This window comes from Simochromis diagramma, unplaced genomic scaffold (genome assembly GCF_900408965.1).
Source record: "Simochromis diagramma unplaced genomic scaffold, fSimDia1.1 OVJJ01000753.1, whole genome shotgun sequence".
Classification (NCBI taxonomy): Eukaryota; Metazoa; Chordata; class Actinopteri; order Cichliformes; family Cichlidae; genus Simochromis; species Simochromis diagramma.
In genome coordinates this window covers 14,763,222-14,787,745 of record NW_024387523.1, presented here as the reverse complement: position 1 = coordinate 14,787,745, position 24,524 = coordinate 14,763,222, and the positions used below count along the sequence as shown (strand labels likewise).

At 40.8% G+C, this 24,524-nt stretch overlaps 3 protein-coding genes across 5 annotated transcripts; 1 reads left to right on the top strand and 2 right to left on the bottom strand.

Moving 5' to 3' along the window:
* Positions 1-66: 66 nt before the first annotated feature.
* Positions 67-4,697, top strand: LOC120726691 (peptidyl-prolyl cis-trans isomerase FKBP14-like). The gene is made up of 4 exons (XM_040020476.1): positions 67-390; positions 3,311-3,462; positions 3,941-4,068; positions 4,238-4,697. Exons 1-4 carry the CDS (start codon positions 194-196, stop codon positions 4,394-4,396), a joined length of 636 nt encoding a protein of 211 aa, XP_039876410.1. The 5' UTR covers positions 67-193; the 3' UTR covers positions 4,397-4,697.
* A 54-nt stretch (positions 4,698-4,751) lies between these two features.
* Positions 4,752-23,037, bottom strand: wipf3 (WAS/WASL interacting protein family member 3). 3 transcript variants are annotated; one of them, XM_040020466.1, is made up of 9 exons: positions 22,955-23,037; positions 16,094-18,463; positions 13,921-14,018; positions 13,434-13,572; positions 11,465-11,626; positions 10,627-11,349; positions 5,957-6,091; positions 5,705-5,809; positions 4,752-5,604 (listed from the first exon to the last, which is right to left on the bottom strand). In XM_040020466.1, exons 3-9 carry the CDS (start codon positions 13,999-14,001, stop codon positions 5,564-5,566), a joined length of 1,386 nt encoding a protein of 461 aa, XP_039876400.1. In that variant the 5' UTR covers positions 14,002-14,018; positions 16,094-18,463; positions 22,955-23,037; the 3' UTR covers positions 4,752-5,563. The 3 variants fall into 3 exon arrangements, with proteins under 3 accessions (XP_039876400.1, XP_039876398.1, XP_039876401.1); XM_040020464.1 differs by lacking the exon at positions 22,955-23,037 and adding an exon at positions 18,926-20,004; XM_040020467.1 differs by lacking the exon at positions 22,955-23,037 and adding an exon at positions 18,926-20,004 and having other exon boundaries at positions 5,708-5,809.
* LOC120726480 (proline-rich protein 15) lies at positions 18,104-18,439 on the bottom strand. Its single transcript, XM_040020079.1, has one exon. The coding sequence runs from the start codon at positions 18,437-18,439 to the stop codon at positions 18,104-18,106; it is 336 nt and encodes a 111-aa protein (XP_039876013.1).
* Positions 23,038-24,524: the final 1,487 nt, after the last annotated feature.

The window sequence follows — 24,524 nt, the reverse complement described above, 5'->3', positions numbered from 1 at the left end:
AAGTTGTGAGTGGGACTGTCTGTGGGTGGGGCTGCCGAAAAACGATCAGCCAATCAGAGGAAAACTTCCTGCAGCGACTTGTCTCTGCCACGTAGAGGAACAGCTGCACGTTTTCATGCTGCAGCAAGTCTGTTAGAAACTTTTTAGCTCTTTGTTCAACAGGCTGTTTCTTCTGAAAGCTGACTGTGTCAGCATGCTGCTGGTTGTGCTGAGCTGGCTCTGCTCCTTCATGCTGGTGTCCGTCAGCAGCGGGGGGAAGCTGCCCGAAGCTGAAGTGACGATAGAAGTTCTGCACAGACCTTTCCTCTGTCACCGAAAGTCCAAGTATGGAGACATTCTGCTGGTGCATCATGACGGATACTTTGAGAATGGCACCATGTTTTTCTCCAGGTTTGTTTCATGGCTAACGCGAGGCTTATACGCTCAAATATGATGATGCAACTCTGTCAAGGAAGCAATGAAGGAGCTGGCTGAAGGAGAGATGCAGTGACGTCACCCTGGTTTCATAAACAGCTTTTATAGATTTAAAACTCTCGAATGTCGATGTTAGCATTTATCTGCAAGGGATACAAAGTTAAATGTTATGTCAAACATGAGGCCCGTGGGCCAAAATAGGCCGGGCAAAGACTCCAATCTGGTCCACTGAACACATAGCTGTAAAACTTTTAACTACTGTCAAAGACTTCCCCCAGGGCCATTCATACCACACCAAAGTTATTAAGTAATAGATAGTCAAATTATGTGACAGAAAATTTTCAGTCTTTTCACTAAAATGAGCAAAAACTTTTTTTTTTTTTTAAATTACATGGTAAGCTACTAGCAACTAGAACTTTTTCTGTAATTTCATGGCCAAAGAGTCATGCTGACTGATTTCTTCCAAGAACTACAGCAGAATTTCCTTATCATGTAGAAAAACTGAGTCATACTATTAAAAATTGCTTCTTTTCCTTATACTAAGACATGTGAACGATTCAATGTGTAGTTTAACTTCTTTACACAGACAGAAAGGGGAGTTTCACTGGTGGGCTGGACCAGTGAAGTGGCCTGTATGTGGCCCACGATGTAAAATGAGTTTGACGTCCCTGCTTTAGTGCAAGAGTGTCAAACATTAGGTCCATGGCCAAAAATGGGCCCAGCCAAGACTCCAGTGCGAGCTTTGGAAAATGTGATTAGGATCAATTTTGGACTTTTAACTGTATTATAAGTTTTAGAGTAAAGACCTCCCCCATGGACAGTCGTATTACACCAAATTAACAGTTTAACAATTAAATAATAATAATGTAAATTAATAATATTATTGTAAAATAGATTTTCTGTGAACTAACAAATTCTTCTGTTTTATAATTGCAGGACTGTCTGGGCAATGAGCTAGCAGAACATTTTCTATAATTGTACACATTTCTTTCTTACAATTAATGCCCAAAGAGTCGTGGCAACAGATGTTTTTCATTTACTAGAGAAATATTTCTCTGTTGTGCAGAAAAACAGAGAACCTGTGTACTGTTACACTTCTTTTTCTAATACTAAGACATCTCAGGTATTAAGTCTGTTAAGATTGAAGTGGACTTTGTGTACCCCGCAATAAAACATTTTCCATCTCTGCCCTAGCTTACATAGCATTGAATTTAGGTTTTAAAACTGCATCACTCTGATACATTTAGGGCTCTATATACTCTGTAATAATCCTTATTTATCATATGATATGTTTTAGTGCACCTCTCCTTAGGGCTGTTCGATATAACGATATATATCGGATGACCATATAAAAAAGTCTGTTTCATTTTACGCTATCGTTTGTTTCGTGGTGTCGCAAAATAAACTGTTTACAGCAATATTTTTTTCATTGTTTTGATGGTCACTGTAGTGGCTATATTCATTTCTTCAAGTTCTCTCTTTCTCTTATATTTTATATAACCACACTACAGACGGACAAGTGCCTGTTTTTATGCGTTGTGGTTAGCAACAACTACGGTAAAACCATCACGTGTCCGCTTGTTTATGTTCCACATAAACCTTTCACAATAAAGCTTAAGATCCTGTTGAGACTTTTCAAAATAAACTGAATCACGTGAAAGAGCAGATTATTAACGGATGAGAATTAAAAAGGAGCCGCCAGGTGCTAAAAAAATAAACCTTAGACTCAAACGTTAGAACAGGCTTTTCCCCGCAGCACGCCGTGTAATAAATACTCACAAAGAAAACGGCGGCCTTTACAACTTGTGTCTAAAAATGTATAGTTTCAGTGCATCGGTTAAAACACTTGACTCCGGGTAAAGGACGCGCAGCTGGAAACACTTCCCGCAAGACGAGCTGCCCGAGATTCACAGAATTTACAGAAAATGTTACATTTTTGTGATTTATATCGTTATCGGGACGATAGAACTCTTATATCGGGATATGAGATTTTGGTCATATCGCACAGCCCTACCTCTCATTCATCCAATGCTTACAACAAGCAGCTTTAGTCTTCAGATTGGCTGGACCTCACATATGTAAGGTTTTGACACTGGGTGGGTGGAAAAATAATATCCCTCTTCTTGAATTAATGAAAAATATTTTATTTATCCCATAAATAATAACATCGACTGCCAGATGACTCTGCCAGACAGATATTTTTTTTATGATGCAATAATACAGCTATCTTCTCTTGCTTTAGACTCAGGTGGTAAAAGTGACTCAGGAACACAGACACAAGGCTAACACAGGTCTTCAGAACCTCGCACTGATGCCATCAGGGTCTGCGTCCTTGCTGTAGTGTGTAGTTTCTCCAGCTGTCTTCTAACCAGGCCAGAAGACAAACAAGCAGGGGTGGTTCCTCAGATGTGGGGTGGATGTGGTTTTAATGAAGAATAAGTGGAGAAGGGCAAAATCATTGAAGGTGATGAGGGTGTTTACTGAAGGAGGAGGCTGCAGAATGCCCTTCATGCTGCACTCTCCTCAGTTCCTTTTCTCCAGACATGAAGGCGTCTTTTTTTTTAACAATCAGTTCTTTCGGGTCACTGGTGATCAAGGTTTATTGTTCTTAAAGCAGCATACAGTTCCAGCTGGAAAGATAGTGTTCACTTGATATCTTCTGAGATGGAGCTTGTCGATTTGTTAATGTTCTCTCAGTGGGGTTGGCTAGGTCCACAGTCTTTGAAATCACATAGAGCCTGCAGTAGAAAAACTGTCTGATTGGAGCATTCATATCAGCAGGAATCATTATAACTCTGAGAAAAGCATCATAATTTCCTTGACCTTTGATGACACCTCAGAGACCTTCTCTACATCTCAACTTTTCACTCTTTCTACACCTGTGTTTGTTGACCAGTCGAGTCAACGGTGACAAGCAGCCAATCTGGTTCACTCTGGGCATCAGAGAAGCAATCAAAGGCTGGGATAAAGGCCTGCAAAACATGTGCTCAGGAGAGAAGAGAAAACTGGTCATACCTCCAGAACTGGCCTATGGGAAGGAAGGAAAAGGTACAGAAGCTTCATCCATATCTAAGAAGTTTCACTGCATGTTTTATGACACGGTCTTCTTGGTGTCTCCAATTCTCACAGTGTGATATTATTATGCACGCATCTTATTATACTTGTCTTTCTTGTTCTTTTTAATTGCTTTCTAGGAATGAATTCATTCAATGTCTCTGAATGAAGGTTTCATTCAGTGACATTAGTCCACTTTTTCTCTACGTGGAGCATGTGAACAATACTGTGCTTTTTTTTTTGTCCGGTAAGCACAAACCACTCTAACCCATAACATCTGTCTCTTCTGTTTCTAACTAACCTTTCTAATGCCAACAGATTCACAGCAATAGATTTGCTTTTTATTCCTTTTTACCATCTGTGTTCTTCAACGGAAGAAAACTTCCTGGATGCTTACTGGAAGTTTTGGCAATATTCAATTTCAGTTTGAACTGACATCTCTGCCCATTACCCTCCTGTTCTCTGTATTCAGGTAAGATTCCACCTGAAAGCACGCTTACCTTTATCATCGAGGTGCTACAGATCAGAAATGGACCCAGGTCACATGAGTCCTTTCAGGAAATGGACCTCAACGATGACTGGAAGCTCTCCAAGCATGAGGTGAAGATAACCATTGAAAACACATATATGAAGTTACAAGGATTGGTTACATATCCCATGTCACTCTAGACTTTACTTTCTGTACAAAGAGGAAAAAGTGTCATTTCTAATTTATTTTATTATGTTTGTACTTAAGTCCCAGTCATCCTGTTCTTTTCATGTCTGCCAGGTGAAAGAGTATCTAAGGAAGGAGTTTGAGCGTCACGGCTACCCTCCCAACGACACTCTACACGAGAACATGGCAGAGGATATCTTTGCCAAAGAGGATGAGAACAAGGATGGCTTTATATCCTCTAGAGAGTTCACTTACAAACACGATGAACTGTGAAGTCCCATGAAGCGCTGGTTTGTGTTTCGTGGTGGAAATCCTTGTCAGAGACTCTTTGAGGTTATTTTTGTCTGTTTCAGTTTTACAGAAGCTTTAAGTCTGTGTTGCGTGATGCTGTGTGTGGTTAAGTTTAGTTGCAGATTGTTTTTTAATTTTGTGATTTGTTTATGAAAATCCTTTTTGGGACCACTGTTAGATATTTTCACAAGTCAAAATATCTGTGTGAAAACTGTCGTGAAATATCAGGTTAATGTTTTTTGCTCTTTTTTTTATAAATATAAATAAATTTTGGGCAAACTTGGGAAGACTGAATTAATGTTGTGACACAATGAAGAATAACTCAAAACCACAGGAGAACTTTACCTGTTGTTTTAATGGGGTTTTTGAGATAACACACACATGTTTACAGCCCTGTTTGTGCAGCTTTGGGATTGTTTGAATGGATCAAGAGCCTCAACTCAAAAAAGGACCACTGTTTAAGGCAGATACATTTATTAGTTGTTGTTTTTTTAAAGTAAAGTATCTGTGTAAACTTTTTAGTTGCTTTGGTTTATTTGTTGGTGACAGATCAAACCAACAGGTGGCACTGTCCTCCCATGTGTTAGTGTTGGTTAATACAGGAGGGGCAAGAAAATGGTACACCTAGTTACCCAATTGCCGCCACCAAGGCAAGAGCTGAGACTGAGGTATGTCTGCTTGTCTTTAGCAACGTAGTCACAAAAACTGCCTGCTTGAATGCAAATTTTACAACTACAAGTGCACAGAGATGATGGTTAACATATTACAAACTATGTCAAGAGTCATGTTAGCGATAATTAATGGAAGACCCTGTTCTTCTAGCCTGTGTGTAGAGTCTGAATGGAGCTTATGAGCACAAGCAGGGCGAGTGCTTCTCCTCTCACGCACACAAAACATTCTGTACTTGAAAAGGTCAGAGGTCACATAGTCAGAATAAGACGGGTCCTTGTTTTGATGCTTTGAAAATGCACAACCACACACACACGCACACACACAAATGCACCAAACACAACAACACACACACACAAAGCCTCTATCCATGCAAGTCCATGGCAGTAATGTCAGTTTAACTGTGAGGACTCGTAAGAAGGAGAAGGAATACTGAGATTTGTCCTTTTTTGTTGCGTGTCATGGTGCTGAGATCATGACTCATCGGAGGTGTGTCCTGATCCCTGGTGGTTTGGGGTTCACTGTAAAAGAACAAGGAGGAAGAAAAACAGAGCTCAGAAGATGAGACTACAGTGCTGAGAAAAGAAAAGCTGAGGAGTAGTAACTTTGCTTTGTGGCTACCACTGTTTTCTTTGCTGGGGTAGATCCGTGGGAAAGGCTTGAATTCATCGGGTGGGGGTAAGTCTTCTACAGGGTGGAACTGGAACTTTGATTCAAAGTCATCCGCTGGAGTAAAGAAGATGCAGATTAGAAGTTTCTACCATTTTTTTAAAAATAAAAAACAATGTCCTTCTGCTGAGCAGCAAAAAGTAACTTTCAAAGTTTACATAAAAGTTATACATTTGAACAGTAAAAGTCCTTTTAAAATCTTACCTAAGCTCTGAAGATGTCCATTCCTGAGACTGGATGGGGGCATGGGAGGAGGTGGAGGAGGAGGAATGCGGGTGGACAACTCTGTGGTGGGGGAACGGGCGGGGGGAGCAGGAGGAGGAGCCAGTCGACCCACACCTGTTAATAAGTTGGCATCAGAAGAAAAACAACATTTAAAATAAAAACAAAAAATATACATTTTATGGAATTTTAATTCAGCCTGGATGACCTCTGATTTCCTGCTTCTAAATATAGAAACTATGGTTATTGTACTTTGCCTTATAAATCTTAGAAATATAATGTTGAACCGGATGCTTACTCTGAATGGCATTATCTTGGCCTCCAGTAACACTGTGAGGAATCTTGGATTTGTTTTTGACCAGGATATGTCCTTCATTGCGTGTATCAAACAAATATGTAGGACTGCTTAGTTTCATTTATGAAATATCTCTAGAATTAAAAATATCCTGTCTCAGAGTGATGCTGAAAAACTAGTTAATGCATTTAAAACTTCTAGGCTGGACTACTGTAATTCATTATTATCAGGCTGTCCTAAAACTCCCTGAAAAGCCTCCAGCTGAACAAGAGTATTGAAAGCAACAAGAAAGTGAGAGTATATTTCTCCTATACTGGTTTCTCTTTACTGGCTCCCCTGTTACACCCAGAATCAGATTTAAAATCATTCTCCTCACATACAAGGTCTCGAATAATCAGGCCCCATCATATCTTAAATCTCGTCTGAAGACTCACCCTTTCAGTTTGGCTTTTAAACCCAGTATAGAATGGTAATTTCATTTGGATTTCATTGCCTTTTTATATTGTTACTGTTATTTCAACTTGTATTTTATTTTTAGCATTTATGTTTTTATTGTTTTAGTTCACGTTCAGCACTTTGGTCAGTGCTCACTGTTTTTAAAGCGCTTTTTAAATAAAGTTGGCTTGGCTTAAAGACCTCATAATACCGTATCACCCCAACAGAGCACTTCACTCTCAGACTGCGGGCTTACTTGTGGTTTGTTTGGTATTTAAAAGTCGAATGGGAGCGGAAGAGCCTTCAGCTTTCAGACCCTTCGTCTGTGGAACCAGCTTTCAGTTTGGATTCAGGAGACAGACACCCTCTCTACTTTTAAGATTAGGCTTAAAACTTTCCTTTTTGATAAAGCTTTTAGGGCTGGATCAGCAGTCCTAACACCTGTTTTTTTTTCCACTCACAATGTGTTTATACACCCCTCTGCATTTAATCATTAGTTATCATTAATCTCTGGCTCTCTTCCACACCATGTCTTTGTAACGTCCTCCTCCCCTCACTCCCAACTACTCACGGCAGATGGCTGTCCCTCCCTGAGCCTGGTTCTGCCAGAGGTTTCTTCCTTTTGAAAGTGAGTTTTTCCTTCCCACTGTTGCCAGTTGTTCATAAGGGCTCATCTAATTATTTAGGTTTTCTCTGTTTTCTCTGTATTATTGTATTGCTCTTTACCTTACATTGTAAAATGCCTGAAGGGAACTGTTGTTGGGATTTGGCGCTATATAAATAAAACTGAATTTAACTGAATTAAATTGCTTTTGAGAAGCTTCGAGTCTGGCCTGTAGACACTGGAGAGGAATAGAGAAAACACTGTGGAAGGATAGACTTCAGAACCTAATCAGCACACCAGCTGTGATATACACTCATTTTTCTGCACAAAGATAAACCGGGTCTCACCAATTTTCCTATTTTCATTTTATGCTGGTTAACTGCCTATAAATGCTTAAGGTTGGTTTTTTACAAGATAAAAACATCTTAAAGTATAACATTGTGTAACAGAGCTTCTTCAGCTAGTAAATATCAACTTTCTACTCTACACTGTGGCATCTACAGTGGGGCAAAAAAGTATTTAGTCAGCCACCGATTGTGCAAGTTCCCCCACTTAAAATGATGACAGAGGTCAGTAATTTGCACCAGAGGTACACTTCAACTGTGAGAGACAGAATGTGAAAAAAAAATCCATGAATTCACATGGTAGGATTTGTAAAGAATTTATTCGTAAATTAGGGTGGAAAATAAGTATTTGGTCACCTCAAACAAGGAAAATCTCTGGCTCTCACAGACCTGTAACGTCTTCTGTAAGAAGCTTTTCTGTCCCCCACTCGTTACCTGTATGAATGGCACCTGTTTGAACTCATCATCTGTATAAAAGACACCTGTCCACAGCCTCAAACAGTCAGACTCCAAACTCCGCCATGGCCAAGACCAAAGAGCTTTCGAAGGACACCAGGAAAAGTATTGTAGACCTGCACCAGACTGGGAAGAGTGAATCTACAATAGGCAAGCAGCTTGGTGTGAAAAAATCAACTGTGGGAGCAATCATCAGAAAATGGAAGACATACAAGACCACTGATAATCTCCCTCGATCTGGGGCTCCACGCAAGATCTCATCCCGTGGGGTCAAAATGATCATGAGAACGGTGAGCAAAGATCCCAGAACCACACGGGGGGACCTGGTGAATGACCTGCAGAGAGCTGGGACCAAAGTAACAAAGGTCACCATCAGTAACACACTACAACGGCAGGGAATCAAATCCCGCAGTGCCAGACGTGTTCCGCTGCTGAAGCCAGTGCATGTCCAGGCCCGTCTGAAGTTTGCCAGAGAGCACATGGATGATACAGCAGAGGATTGGGAGAATGTCATGTGGTCAGATGAAACCAAAGTAGAACTTTTTGGTATGAACTCAACTCGTCGTGTTTGGAGGAAGAAGAATACTGAGTTGCATCCCAAGAACACCATACCTACTGTGAAGCATGGGGGTGGAAACATCATGCTATGGGGCTGTTTTTCTGCCAAAGGGACAGGACGACTAATCCGTGTTAAGGACAGAATGAATGGGGCCATGTATCGTGAGATTTTGAGCCAAAACCTCCTTCCATCAGTGAGAACTTTGAAGATGAAACGAGGCTGGGTCTTCCAACATGACAATGATCCAAAACACACCGCCCAGGCAACAAAGGAGTGGCTCCGTAAGAAGCATTTGAAAGTCCTGGAGTGGCCTAGCCAGTCTCCAGACCTCAACCCCATAGAAAATCTGTGGCGGGAGTTGAAAGTCCGTGTTGCTCGGCGACAGCCCCAAAACATCACTGCTCTCGAGAAGATCTGCATGGAGGAATGGGCCAAAATACCAGCTACTGTGTGTGCAAACCTGGTAAAGACCTATAGTAAACGTTTGACCTCTGTTATTGCCAACAAAGGTTATGTTACAAAGTATTGAGTTGTATTTTTGTTATTGACCAAATACTTATTTTCCACCCTGATTTACGAATAAATTCTTTACAAATCCTACCATGTGGATTCATGGATTTTTTTTTTTTTTTTTTTTTTTTTTTTTCACATTCTGTCTCTCACAGTTGAAGTGTACCTCTGGTGCAAATTACTGACCTCTGTCATCATTTTAGGTGGGGGAACTTGCACAATCGGTGGCTGACTAAATACTTTTTTGCCCCACTGTATGTATGGGATCAATCATATAAATGTTCTCAAAAAAGGCTAATAATACTATAATAGGTCTATCTCACCCTGTCAGAACTGTTACCATCAGGTAGACAGTACTGAACAAGTAAAACAAGCAGAAACAGACTGAATAAGAGCTTTTATCCCAGTTCTATACAGGCATTAGATGCTGCAATGGCCACACGTGTTTTGTGCAAGAAGGGGTTGTGAGAATGGAGGAAGGCTGCTTTTGACTTTTGTATTTACTTTTATCTCTTATACAGTTTTATGTCGTTTTTATGATGTGAGTGATCTTTGCACTGTTGAGATTGAGGCTAATTATGCTGTACTTGTTGCATGTAATAGTGGCAATAAAGATATTCTAAGCTACATGGATGGGTTTAAACCTGTCTTCTTTCTTATGGCAAAAAGGGCTTGACTCCTCTGGTACAAAAAGATACCAGATTCTATTGAACTTTGACCCTCTCCAAAAAATGACGCCACTACTTACCTGATTTATCTCAGTAGACACTTCCTAATGAGTTAATTACCTTAACCATTATGTAATCCACATTTAGAGTAAAGTATGGCTAGGTATGATTTAGGATAAGATATTGTCCCTTGGTCTCTCAGTCAGGTCCTCCACCTCAAACATCATGTCCAGTTTTAAAAAGCAGATAGCAATGGTGAAACTGCTCTTGAAGCTTGGGGCTTCACAACAACCCTTCGCTAACCAGTCGATGAGGTCACAGTAGCTACTTCCATCTTTTACAACTATTATTGGGAACTTTTTTAGGCCACGCCCTTAGCTGAACTTGTTTTCTGATCTCTAAAACATTGCTTCAGCACAATCGTTTTCTTTCAGATTTTCTTTTAATTTTCCTTCTTTTTATATCATCACCATTAATATATTGAGTCAGCTCCATTTACATGACTGAATCATTTCTCGCATAAAGACAGAATTCAAAAGATTTTCCAAAGGCATGAAGCAGTGGTTTAAACTTTTTATCTTCCATACAGACTTTATCTGTTTCAATTATGGAAAAAACATGTAACGGGCAACAGGTTTATATTTATAAACACAAGTGGCATTAACCCCTTAGCAGTCGGACGTACCGCCCACGGTACGTCCGACTCCTAACCCTTTTAGGCAAAATTTGTAGGACTGCTAAGGGGTTAAAGAAGCATTTTTACATCCTGTTGTCCACCTACCTGCACTCCTGGGTATAGCTGGTGGCCGTCGAGTGGGAGCGTTGCAAGGGTATGAGGGAGGCAGAGAGCGCATTGCTGGGGAAGGCACTGGAGCCACTTTGGGTGGTGGTGGAGGTAGGGTAGACGGGCAGCTTGGAGTAATGGAAGGTGGCAGAGGGGGAGGCGGAGGTGGGGGAGGCGGTCCCAGGGGGCTGTCCCGAAGAACAGGGAACCTTGAAGTTTCAGAGTAGACTGCAGATGAAGGCGGAGAGTAGAAGTACCCCGAAGAATGGTCCCCTGGGATAGTTGACAGAGGCTGGACAGTTGGTGGCGGTGGTGGAGGAGGAGGAGCAGGAGGAGGAGAGGGCTGGGAGACAGATGAGTGTTGCGAGTGCTGGATGGGGAGCCACATGGGCTTGGTAGTCTGGGATGGAGGCGGAGGTGGAGGGCAGGAGGGGAGAGGGGGAGGCTTGTTACCTGGCCGGTCCTGGAAGGCCTGAGGTGGGGGAGGTGGGGGAGGAGCAGAGGGAGGGGCAGGTGGAAGGGGAGTGGAAGGAGGGAAAGGCGGCGGGTGCATGCTGCTGTGAGAGGGGGAGGGAGGAGCAGAGGCCGAGGGGGCGAGTAGGCGGTGGACGGAGGTTTGGATCTCTGCTTTCCTGTCGGGTTCAGCGAAGCTGCTGGAGTCGGCCGATGAAGGAGGGTTCCACAGAGGCTTCAGAGAGACTGATGAGCTCGATCGAGACACTTAAACAGAACAAACACACACAAGAGGAGCCATTTGAAAGGGAAAAAATGTTATTGTGACTACTGACCAATCATAAATATATCTATGAGCAAGAATATGACATTTTGCACCAACCTCTGGTTTTGCCTGCTAGGTCTCTTTGTCCTGTAGGCCTGAGAGTGGGGAACCCTCCAGCAAATAGCCCACTCAGTGATGGCCCCACGGGTGCCATGCCACCCGATGAGGCCTGAGAAGCACCAGCATTTCCAGATAAATCTCCTGTGCTAGCCTTGGAATCTGGGGAACGCCATATGCACATGTTAGTAATGAAATAACAGCAGTGCAAAGGCATCAAAGCTTAATAAATCATGTGGTCAATCACAATATTTGGTCTAATATCATTATAAATGTATTCACTTCATACATAACATTTTATATCTTATAAGCTCATGAATTTTGTCCCAACAAGAGCTTGTTTTTAGTGCTGGAAAAAACCTAATGAAGCTAACATCAAAAACTCAAACATGTGCAACTTTCACACCACCACACTTACCTAACCTCCCAATATTATTAGCCCCCTGAGAAAATGACCACTGCTGTGCAATGATGTGCTTTAACTTTGTAATGCTCAAAGCTTTTAAAAATCAAGTTAAAACTGAAGCTTCCAATTTACATAAATTAGAAGCTTCAGTGAGGGGCTGAGCTGTCACTTGATTAAAGCATCATGCCAAAATCAAAAACAAATCAGTTTAGACATAAGAAAGAATTGCTGATGCTCACAAAACAGGAGATGAATATACAAAGTTATCACCACCATTCCCAGTGTCAAGAAGTCCAGTGAGTGCTATGTATCATTAAAAACTTCAAAGAGAGCCGCACAGTACAGAACAAGCCTGGCAGAGGTAAGAAGCAAAAGATCTCAAAGAATCTGATACTGATGAATGACTGTAGTCAGAAACTGTCAGACTGTCTCACGGAAGATATTCACTAGAATCCTGCACAGGAATGGAGTCTGAGGTTACAGAACAAGAAAAACTCAACTTTTGCAAAAGAAACACCTTCAGGCCAGACTGGAGTAGGCCAAGTACAACCTGGAGAAAGATTTTGTAAACTGGAAACATGCCCTTTAGTCAGATGAGATTAAACCAGAGCTCTGCTTACTCTACTTAAGTTTGGAGAAAGAAGGGAGAGACGTACAACCCAAAGAACAGGGTTCCCAAAGTGAAACACTGCGGTGTGAGTATTATGTTGTCGGGACCCTTCAGTGCATCTAGGAATCTCGCCAAGGTGGAAGGAATCATGAAGAAATAAGAATATGTGAAGATCTTGTAGAAAACCTCAAGCAGTCAGTAGCAAACCTGGAAGAACCTCCAGAAGACCAAAGTCAACATTACTGACTGACTTGAAATCTACTGATAATATGTGGGTTGAACTGAAGACCCTGGTAGTTTTTCTTTTTGTAAAACTATTTTTTGTGCAAAGTCAAATAAGATAAGCATCCAAAAAATAAAACCACAATGTTTAGAAAAGCTATGTTAAAATCCCTTGCTCTGTTTAAAAGGACTTGGAAAATAAAAATTTCAGAGGGTCTTCATCTATACACATAAAGTAATTAGTTACTGATTACTTTTTTCAAGTAACTTGACCAACACTGCATACAGCACACACGTATATCTGTTTCACAGTGTTTAGTGATATTGCACAGGGTGTGTTGAGTGGTGACAGTGCACAGTGTTTTGCCTTTTCTATTGTGTCAGTGTATATAGTACCGTCTGTCTGTTCTTCCTGCGTCTTAATCAGCTATAGGGCATTCCTTCCTGAAGCGTGCACTGGCCTTGTGAGTTCAAATATAGCACAAAGACACCAAACATCCCCCAGTCTTCTCCCCTTCTTTGTCCTTCACTTTAATATGTCGAGTGTTTCACGATAACACATCACACTGGCATATTTCAAACTACAGACACACACTATATGAAGCACCCATTCACCTACGAGAGTGGCTGAGTGGGCGCTACTGTGATGTAAGGATGTAACATTTAGAGAAAACACACTGAGTGTGTCTGTATATGTGCAGGCTATAGGATGGTCATGTTGTGGGACCTACTATTGACGACGGGGGCGCTGCGGTCGTTGACCTGCGTGACTTTCTTGAGCTTGGTTCCTTTCTGGATGTCTGCCAGCAGGGCATTCCTTCCACCACCTCCTCCTCCGCTAAACTGGACCTTGGGAGGATCTAATGGACACTGAAGAAAAACAGAACAAAAAAGAAGTAAGAGTGGAGAGGATCACTTTTTTGTTTATGCAGACAGACGTTACTGCTGTATCCAGAATCTACTGAGCCATGTCTTTGCCCTGTTCACTGGCTGCAGCAGCTCATTTAACAAGAGGACACTATGAGCCTGCTGGGGTAACGTAACACTCTTTTGCCACTGACAGCCTGCTGTCTGGGTTGTGTGTGTCTAAGTCAGTGCGTGTGTGTGTACACTAGCTCAATTAATAATGCAAATGAGCTCCAGATGGTCGATGATCAGCAAGAAGAACACAATGAGTGTTTGCAATTGCATAAGAGAGTTGCTGGAAGAATCTTATACCTGTGGCAGGGCAGCACTGGGTGGCGGTGGGGGTGGCGGGGCTGCTGGTGGAGGCGGAGGGGGAGGTGGGGGAACCGGCATGCCTCGGCCTCAAATACCTGGAGAAGACAAAGCGCACTCTATTGCAGGAAACCCTGTATGCAGTGCTTCGAGGGTTTTTTATTCGCTCCGCGTCAGAAGAAGCTACTGTGTACTGGGTGCATTTGATGACCTGTCACCCTCTTCCCCTGAACAGGAAGAGCTTTCACCACCATACAGCACAAAACAGGAAACAGCAAAGCGCTCCATCCTCTCCAGAGAAATCTGACACATCTCCTCCTTTTCCCACAATGCCCCATGGCAGATTACTTCAGGCTAGAACAATGGAGAGTGTTGTGTGAACAGTAATGGACCCCTACCCTTTATTCGAGTCAGTGTCCAAAGGCATTTACTGCAGTAACTGTATGGAACTTCAAGGAAAAGAAATTAAGGAAAGTCCAGAGGAAACAACAACAGTGTCCCAACACACTGAGTGTAACTGTGCAAAGAAACCTTTTAAGAGCTACTGGTTCAGTAATCAAAGCCCCGCTAAATGTCCACTACAACAGCGTTCCAGGAAACAGCTTGTGTACAGAGTCATGTCACATGTTTCAGCTTCTACAGCTAGTAAATGGTCCACAGTGACAGTCGCTGACATGTCCACCCACCATCTTGACATCATGCATTTTTGATAAGCTGTCTTCCTCGGCTGACGGGCTGAAAACAGCCAGAGGTTTGTGCACAAACCTCAGGCTGTGGAATTTGCACATGCTCCTCTTTAGCAATTTAATAAAGCACACAACAGAACCTGTTTTTGTTGAACACATCTCTCTTGTCGTCTGGGGGAAGAGAACTAAGCACAATTACTCAAGTACACTATTTCAGTCCAAATTTAAACTTGTGTACTTTATTTGATGATTTAGGTTTTATTCAGTTACAAGTTCCCCTACACTTTCAATCCATTGATCTCCAAATGGCGTAATTAATTTTTGGATTGGTTTGGGAACATTTGCTTACTTCTTATTCCATTTAAAGCCTTGTTGTATTAGACAGGAGAAGCTGGAAACACAACTGTTTTCCGACATCAGGATAGTTTCACTTGTTGGAAATAGTTTTCAAACATGTAAACATATGATGACCTCATAATATGGTTCTTTATTGTGGATTAAACAACTAAGCAGCACAGAAAGTATATTGAAATTACCTGAACTGTTAAGCTTTAGTGCCATAAAATGCTTAAGTTATCCAAAGACAAGAGATATTAAAAGCACTGTCAATAAACATAAGTGCACAATAAGTGCTTTTAATTAAGTACTTTTATGGCTAGCAAATACCTTTACTTGAATATGTTTTTGTAATGGAAGTAATGGATCTGAATCACACTACTGGTATTCTGTCTGTGTGCAGTTCATGCTTTCCCTCTTTGCAAGTGGCAGGCTGTCCTCCGTTGCTATTTCTATCTTCATAACTGTGTCAAGCAGCCTCAGTGACACTGCCAGTTTAGCTCTCTAAAGGGGGGAAGCTGGACACCGGTCAGCTGAGGTCTTCCAGAACAGGTGGGGAAGTAAGTGAGGTGAGTACACCTCTCACAGCAGTTGTTGCTTTTCTTTGTACCTCAAGTATGAGCTTAATCTTCCCCAGAAAGAAGATCTGATATGACAGCTGCTGCAGCCAAAAAAAAGATGGATCACACTTTTTATTTTCTAGTAATTTATTTCCATATTTTATAATCGTTACAAAAATCCCAACCAATTTGTGATACGTCTTCACAAAGAATGGCTGATTTTGCAAACCCAGCCCAAGAATAACAGCCAGGATTAGCACAACACAGTGGTTTTAAGTAATGTCCATGTATGTTTTATTTATTTATGTTTTTATATTATTCATTCATTATTATTATTATTCACTCATTATTGCCCATAAAACTTCCAATACATTTTTGTAATGCAAAATGTATCTGAAAGGACATTTAAAAAAAAGGGTGGGTACACTTGATGCTCCATGCCTGTGCAGGGAGCTCGAATACATCCAATTCATCTGCTATAAACATTTCTATTTGGACCTGCATTTTTAAACATTTCATTACAAACTTCTGTGAGAATAAAAACATTAAACCGTTACATGCAAAAGTGCACTCGTTAAGAAATCGCCCTACCTTCAGAAAATGTCAGAACTTCACCTGTTTGCAGAGAGAACTTCAGTGTGGTCCGTTAGCGCAGTGCCCTCTTCATAGCGGGACACTTGTGAGAAAGTTTCCAGGTTATATTTAGTCAAATGAGGACACTTCGTATCACACGCCTGGGTTGTGGTGCTCTTGCAGATATCTTAAAAAGTTCCACAAACTTTATTTTGCTTAATTTTTGAGTTTATAGCGGAGACGCTGACGACACTGCAACACAACAGCCCTGGCTGTTTTCGGTTTATTCTCTTGGGAGCGCAGCGCCGGGGGCGCACAGAGCAAAGCCACACCTCACTGCTCCACAGTCAACGACACAGAGACAGAGAGAGAGAGAGAGAGAGAGAGAGAGAGAGAAACAGGATCAGTGTCGTTGGCTTCGTCCGTGCTGAAGGAGCCAAAAGACTTTCCCTCTTATTGAGTTACACCAGTGGAAGGAGACAAGCATTGTGTATCCACGACTGTGGGTTCTGACTGCGCGGTAAAGACGTCTGAAGTAAATTCTTTGCCCCCTACAAAACTACAATTTGTTTTTTCTAAGTATATCTTCCTCCTGTTCATTGCAGTTTGTTGCTGTATGACAGTCTACTGGCAGTACATTATTGCCCCTTGTGTTGAAGATATGGCATTACAAGTCGGTCTTATTCATTTGTGCACGCTCAACTTCACACTTACACGTTTAACTGTTGCACTTTATATACAGAGCAGCTATGAGACAGGCTACAATGAATGTGATGTCATTGTAAAAGGTATATCAATTGTAACCTTTGACATGCACTGTGCACACACACAGATACACACCTTAAACAGTGACAGAAGAATGCCACGACACTGGCATACTCCTCCTTTTAACTACCTGTGATTCACACCTGGGCTTAACATCTACTACCTGCTTTATTTAATTAGCTGTAATTCCTTGTGAGTGCTTTTTTTAGACATTGTGATGAGAACACACAAGGTTGTCACTCTCAAAACAGCTGCCAAATTTACTGACATGTTTTTAGGTGGGGTGTTTTTTGCTTTACTCGATCTTCAGATTTTCTTATTTATTTCCTTATTTGGTGTTATTGTTGTTGTTGTTGATGGGCTTTTCTGTGTTAAAGTTGTTTTTAATGGGGACGAAGAAGCAAACTTTGCACTGCGTGGGTTAATCCATCAACAAATGGGGATTAGTGAAGCACACAGACACACACCAATCAGCTGTAGCAGATGTCAGATTTATTTCTCATATTTTGCCTTCATGTAAAACTATTCAGAGGCCATCCAAAAGCAGAGAAGTCTTAAAAAGAAATTAACATCACTTCCTTGTCCTCATCTCATCTGCCTGGATATTTCAGCAGTGATGGCTTTGCTAAAGGTTTTGTGCAATATGTCAATTTGAATCCTTCATTGAAGTATTTTATGCATTTTGCTGACAAGTTTTGTGCATCCGATTAAGCGCTGCTAACAAACCATTTTTTTCTCTCTCTGTTTTCTTCACACACACACACACATAAAGGAACCATTTACACCTTCATAAACACCCTTATAGCCCTTATAAAAAGCACTGTAAAATTATTGTTACACATATCCTTCATTATTAGGTTTATATTAATAGATATTATTTTCTATTAATCTTATTACAGAAAAAATGTAAACATTTTATGAGCAGTTCCTTCCTGAAACACATATGGAGCACTGAAAGGAGAAAGGGCATTCCTGTTTTCTAAGTGTAATATTGCTGACACTGTTTTTTTGGCTTTCTGGCAAAGTGCATCAACAAATGTCTAAAATCATCCTTTTTTTCCAGTATTGGGCTAAAACTTGAATGCTCATCATCTTCATTATCACCAACATATAAAAAAGAAGAAAAAAAAGAAAAATCAGCAGAATTCCTGGCATGCTTCATGAGAGTGAAACATCTTCATAGACCTTGATTTCTTCTTCTCCTCCGTCTTCAAGCATCTCTGTAAAGCAGTCTTTGATCGCCCGGCTTTTTACTCCTTGCTGTCACCGTGCGTCCTCTCTCCCAGACGTCACGTTCTCTTTCTCTTTCTGCTCTATTGGAATAGTTGTACGGATCTTCTTCTTTTCTCTGAATCGGCCTGAGCGCGATATATTCATGTTCCTGCGACAAGTCTGCTCATTGAAGACCGAGTCCAGTCGGGAGTCGTCGAAGGTTTCATCGCTGAGCAGGCTGGAGCTGTTGTTGGACACCGGCTGGGAGGCCTTGGAGGCTGCAGGAGAGGATATTTCCCAAGGGTCAAAGTTCACATCAAAGGCTTGATCCTTGGCGGCCTTTTTCTTTGGCAGGAATGCCTTCCACCATGGGGTCCTCTCTGTCATCTTTGACTAAAGGGATGCAGTGACCTGTAAAGAGGAACGCAACCCATCAATAATTTTTAAGATTTTAAGATTTTATCATCTTTTACAGTATTTGTCCTTTAATATAATCCAATTTGAGGGGCCAGTTTGTCATTCTTTTATCATATATATATATATATATATATATATATATATATATATATATATATATATATAGTTGGTTTAGTATTCATGCTGTTCTACAGCCTTATATCCACTCTCATAATTACTACAAGTGTAATTTCTGTTTTAATGTCTTAAATTACACTTTACCTAAATGTTTGCCTATCTACATATATTTTAGATGAGTGAGAGGTGTCTTGCCAACTAATCCTATGAATAACCAGTGTAACCATATTTAGCGTCGCTGTAAAACTGGTTTAATGAGTCTGAGAGTAGAAGTGCAAACCCAAACCGAGATTCACAGGCGATCAATACGCAAAAAGGACTCAGAAACACTTATCCTACCTGTGTTGCAAGAGGTGGCGTGGACAGTTAAAACGACCCTAATAAAAGTGTCAGCGTCGGGCTTTTAATCGTGACGAGCTATCTATAAACAGCATTCGGTGTCCTCTTCTTTACTGGTGCAACACCTGGAACAGCAGTGACAACAGTCCTTCAAAGGTTCGTAGACGTATCCATCTTACGCACGAGCCAAGTACTCTGTCTCCTTACACTTCCCAGCAACAAAACCTTTTCTTTCTTTTATGTTGCTCTTATCAAACAACTCCGCTCTACTCCTCAGCAGTTCTTGATAAAAGAAAACAAATGAAGTGACAGACTAATAAGGAGCGGCTTACACTAAACCAGCAGGTTTCCGCCTCCGAAACTTTGATGAAGAAACACCTGTCCTCCATCCTGATTGGATTGGACCCTTTGCGCTTGTCACGTGAACACGGTTCAGGTGAATACATTGGGATGGTAGGCGGGGCGTGTCGTTGCACGGCAACACGACCCACGGGATCGTACAGCCTCCTCAGTAACAAAAAAAAAAAAAAAAAAAGAAGATTCCTTTGTCAAAGCGGCCCAACCCTAAGCCAGAGAGCCAAATTACGTTTCAGTGTTTGGACGTCCTGTTTTTTAGGCTCTGGCTTGTCGTGCAAAGGAGAAGAATGAGGTAGTGAAACGTTTATTCAACGAGTTAATAGCGCAATTAATACCCGTCGTGGCTGGATTGCTGCTCGGTAGCGTTCAGTTCAACCGCATGGATTTAAATTATAGCCTGAGTTAAAAATCATTACATTTCAGGTGTCTGTTGACGTCATTTTACTGCTCTAAACGTGCGCTAGTGCTGCTGTAAATTCAAATTTAATGGGAACAGTTTGGCTCTCCGCGAGATTCATTCCGTTTCATCCACCGAGGCACTCTCATGTGTTCCTTCCGGGTACATTTGCTTGTCCCTGCATTGTAGTTTGTCTCTGGAGTCTGTCAGTAAGGCTCAATGTGTTATAATGTTACAGTTTTATTACTATTTCATTATTATTATTCATTAGAGGCTCAGCCTTTGACTTCACCTGTTATATACATGTATAGACACACACACACACACACACACACACACACACACACACACACATACATACATACATACATACATACCACACAATATTCTATATATATAGTATATATATATATATAATATATGTATGTGTATATATATATATCTATACACATACATATATATATATATATATATATATATATATATATATATATATATATATATAATGTATGTGTATAATATATATATATACACATACATATATATATATATATATATATATATATATATATATATATATATATTTTGTTGAAATAAATTGAACCCTGTTTGATGATGTTTCAGATCATCAAACAAATTTAAATATTAGAAAAAGATAAGAGGTAAACATAAAATGCAGTTTCCAACTGAAAGTGTTTGTTATTAAGGGGGCAAAAAATTCCAACCTACATCACCCTTTAAAAAGAAGTGATTGTCCCCTAACCCTAATAACTGGTTGGACCACCCTTAGCAGCAACAACTGCAATCAAGCATTTGCAATAGCTCGCTTCGACTCTTTTACAGTACTGTGGAGCACTTTTGGCCCATTCTTCTTTGCAGAATTGTTGTAGCAACATTGGAGGGTTTTCGAGCATGAACCGCCGTTTTGTTTTGGATCGCTGTCCTGCTGCAGAACCCAAATGCGCTTCAGCTTGAGGTCACAAACAGATGTCTGGACATTCTCCTTCAGGATGTTTTGGTAGACAGCAGAATTCATGGTTCCAGTTACAAAATCAAGTCTTGCTGGTCCTAAGGCAGCAAAACAGCCCCAGAAGATCACACTACCACATTTTGATGTTGGTGTGATGTTCCTTTTCTGAAATGCTGTGTTACTTTTACGCCAGATGCAACAGGACTTAAACCATCCAAATAGTTCAACCTTGTATCGTCAGAATATTTTCCCAGGGTATTTTCTTGGGAGTCATCAAGATGTTTTCTAGCAAAACTGAGATGAACCTTTGTGTTCCTTTTGCTCAGCAGTGGTTAATCGTCTTGGAACTGGGGCCATTTTAGCCCAGTCTCTTTCTTATGGTGGAGTCATGAACGCTTACCTTAACTGAGGCAATTAGGGCCTGCAATTTTTGCACTCATGACTGTGCACAGGTGCCCCGTCCAGCACATATCAGCAGAATGCAAGATGCAAGCTAGGACACTCAAGTGACTGGGATAGTATACGGGAAGATCTGTGAGGCTAAGACTAGAAGTCTTTCAAGTCCCGATGGGATGAGGACAGCAGTCCTGTCCTGTGGGACTTTGAATTTAAGACTGACAAGGAGGTCCTGGCCAAGAAGCAGAAGACATTAGATGTGATAGATGAAGTACCACAGGCTGGAATAACAACTGGAGCAAAAGTGAAAGGTAAAGTCCAAAGTGGCTGATACGCAGATAGGTAGGCAGATACATAAATGTAAATTCAATGATTTTATTTTTCTATTTTATTTTCAGTATGAACACCAAGATCCAATTTGCCTTTTAACCCTTGCTAATTAGGGAAATTGCATCACCTCTTTGCTGCGCTTATGAAAGCAGTTTCTCTGACCATGGAATCCCACAATGGTTTCTGTGTGGCTTGCTGCCAACAGGGAATACCCAGTCTGAGCTGAGAAACACAGAAACAGAGATAGAAAGAATATCAGGGAATCCTTTCTATCTCCCTCCTCCGAAACACAGGTGAAAGTTGTTGCTATGGCAACGGGAAACTGTTTGCAGTTCCTCTTTGTCTCTCTCTTTCTGTTTCAGTCAGTGTCCTGCATAACTGGGAGACTCCCTCTCCTCCTCTCCCGTCTGGGCCGAAACTCTCTAGAGTTATTTCCTCTTTCCGGTGCGAACAGAAAGCTGGTTGTGTTTGTACTTTATCGTTCCTGTGCTCAAACAGAGGTAACCGTGAATCCTTAACCGACCATCATTTATGGATTTTCACCCAAGTAAACAATACCATTTTTTACAGTACAATTTTTTTTTGCAACCTTGCACGTAAACATTTTTGTCTTAAATAAACTGATTGATAATGAACTGGCCTTTAAAACAGAAACACAGTGCCTTCAAGTGTCATGTTTTGGCATTCCACTTGCTTTCGTGAAGCCATTTCTCACATTTGTGAAGCTGTTTTTTTTGCCATTTTTGCCATGTGTGCCATATTTCAACTTAGAACTGCATCACATTATGCTATTATATTATGTCTTCTCCCAGTCTTTTCTTCCAGCTTTCTCTCCTATATCGCTTCATCTGTTCTCCTCTCCCCTAATGCTGCAAGCAGCCTTGCTGAGAGTTGATATTTAACTTCAGCCCCACCAGATAAAGAAAGCACCCATGCAGTTATTTTGAGAGGGAGATCTACAAAATAAAGATTAGCTTCCAATCCCGAGAACACTGAACTGATTATTCAGGGTGAAAATACAGAGGAAGAGCATTTGTCCCTTGAAACAGTAAAGCATGTGGAGAATGTGAGTAGAAAACTTGAAGTTGCAACACACTGAAACAATGACCTTTATTGCAGGTGTTCCCTCCATTTGTATCTGTTTCTGTGTGGTTTGACTGTGTGCCATTAGAAACATAATAAATCAACACTTTTTTCTCACAGCCACACAGTCACAAGTATGCAGCAGCCATGCAGAGGAAATGAACACTTTTAGTCACTTTAGGGAGGTAATGTTTTAAAATACAAATAATTATCATATATTTGTGCTCAGTCAAGTATAAAAAACATTTTTAAATGACTTTAAATGGAGTTTAATCTAGTAAATGTGTACACTTGGTACTTGAATTTGAGTGCTCTTTTACTTTTTCCACTGGCAGGAAGTCATATATTGTCAGCAACATAGTATAACGTCCTAAACCTATATATAGATGTCATGACTCTTTAGTAGGTTATGACAGATTAAGACACAATGAGTTTACCATTAGGTTACAAGCCCATAAATAAACATTGACTCACATGCACACACAGTTCGACTTACGTGTGCCCGTCTGCGCTCGTGTTTCCATACGCGATGATGCTGGTGCGTTTGCATCACACCTTATGCGTATGAGTGAAATTTGATAAACCTGAAAATCTTTTTTGAGTACTGAACAACTGGTTGAACCAAGGTGTGCTAGCCATGGGAAAGAGAGCAGGAAGGCAGCCAGTTAGACTGGTAGAGTCAGATAGAAAAAAAAAAAGAAAAAGCAGCAGAGGAAGTGAGTGGTTACTGTATCTAAGGATAGTAATGATGTAAACAGAGGTCTGCCTGCAGACAACATGAACCCCTCTGAGCCCTAAAACCACAGGCCACCTCAGTGACAAATTCTGAATCACAGCTTAAAGACTATAGAGGTGAAATACCACTAAGAACTGGACCAACAAAAATAGTAACAGTTGTTTGTTACTTTGGGTGGAGTTTGGATTTGCATTGTATCTTTTTAATTAAACAGTTTGCATTCCTGGGATGTTTTCAGTCAATGTTTTTGGAACTATGAGTAAAGCAGCGAGAAACTCAGCTTCACCTGTGATTACTGATGTTATGAGAACGTCCAAGAATGCAGAAAGGAATCCAACAGTTCTCGGCCAATTTTCTTTCTATTTAATGTGTTTCTTTTTGTGAATGCAGATACACGCACATGAACCTAGAACTGCACCTACCCATGGTAACTTTGCACTGGCTTTGAAATTGTTGACCTTGATGTACAACACTGCTACATGTCAGATCTTAAAATTGCCTAATTCCAGTTGCCTTTATCTTTAGATCTTTCCATTATTTTTCTGATGATACAATACCTCCTGGCAATGACTAAACAATCCAGAGATTCATAAATAGCACCAGCAAGTAATCAACAGACCACAATGTATTCTCTCTATGGTGTTAATAAAGGTATAAAATGTCACACAATGTTTTCAAACTGCAGTTATTATAACCGATTGTGCAACCATTAATTCACTGAAGGACAGGCAGTAATGCAATGCACTTGCATCTATACAGTGCTTTAATCTCTTACTCACCACTCAAAGACTTTAGACTACAAGCCATATGTTTTTCACTTTCATACAGTGCTTTATCTACCTTGCATCCATGGCCAGTTTTGAATTGCCAATTAACTGAACATGTGTCCAGGACTGTGGGAGCAAGCCAGGAAACCCTCGCAGGGACAACATGCAAACTTCGAACCAGGAAACTGCTTGGTGCCAGGCAGCATTGCTAACCAATGACAAAACCAGCATTCGGTTGAATTTCTGACTGATCTACATTATTGTACAAAAGTCTTGAACCAACCAGCATTATCTCTGCTGTGTGGAGTGTGGTCATGTTGGAATCCATTACAATGTGGCTTATATCTGCCAAGGTCTTTACATTTTATTTACAGATTTTTTTGGTGGAAAATTATAATGGAAAGCCTTATAACTTACAACGTATGATTCATACAAGGGTGGTGTGTATTGTCAAGCTGTAGAAAGTAACATAGGATTTCACAGTAGGATGGTATTTAAAATACTGTGTCACAGTTGACCTCTGACCTGTCGCTCAGAGTCAAATTGAGCGATTTTAAATGACA

Excerpts from the sequence above, each read along its gene's own strand:
- LOC120726691 (XM_040020476.1), top strand. The coding sequence starts at position 194 with ATGCTGCTGGTTGTGCTGAGCTGGCTCTGCTCCTTCATGCTGGTGTCC. Across the intron at positions 391-3,310 it reads GGCACCATGTTTTTCTCCAG|TCGAGTCAACGGTGACAAGC; the intron begins GTTTGTTTCATG and ends TTTGTTGACCAG. Across the intron at positions 3,463-3,940 it reads CTATGGGAAGGAAGGAAAAG|GTAAGATTCCACCTGAAAGC; the intron begins GTACAGAAGCTT and ends CTCTGTATTCAG.
- wipf3 (XM_040020466.1), bottom strand. The coding sequence starts at position 14,001 with ATGCCGGTTCCCCCACCTCCCCCTCCGCCTCCACCAGCAGCCCCGCCA. Across the intron at positions 11,627-13,433 it reads CAGCGCCCCCGTCGTCAATA|ATTCCAAGGCTAGCACAGGA; the intron begins GTAGGTCCCACA and ends GGCGTTCCCCAG. Across the intron at positions 5,605-5,704 it reads CCCCAGCAAAGAAAACAGTG|TGAACCCCAAACCACCAGGG; the intron begins GTAGCCACAAAG and ends GTTCTTTTACAG.
- LOC120726480 (XM_040020079.1), bottom strand. The coding sequence starts at position 18,439 with ATGACAGAGAGGACCCCATGGTGGAAGGCATTCCTGCCAAAGAAAAAG.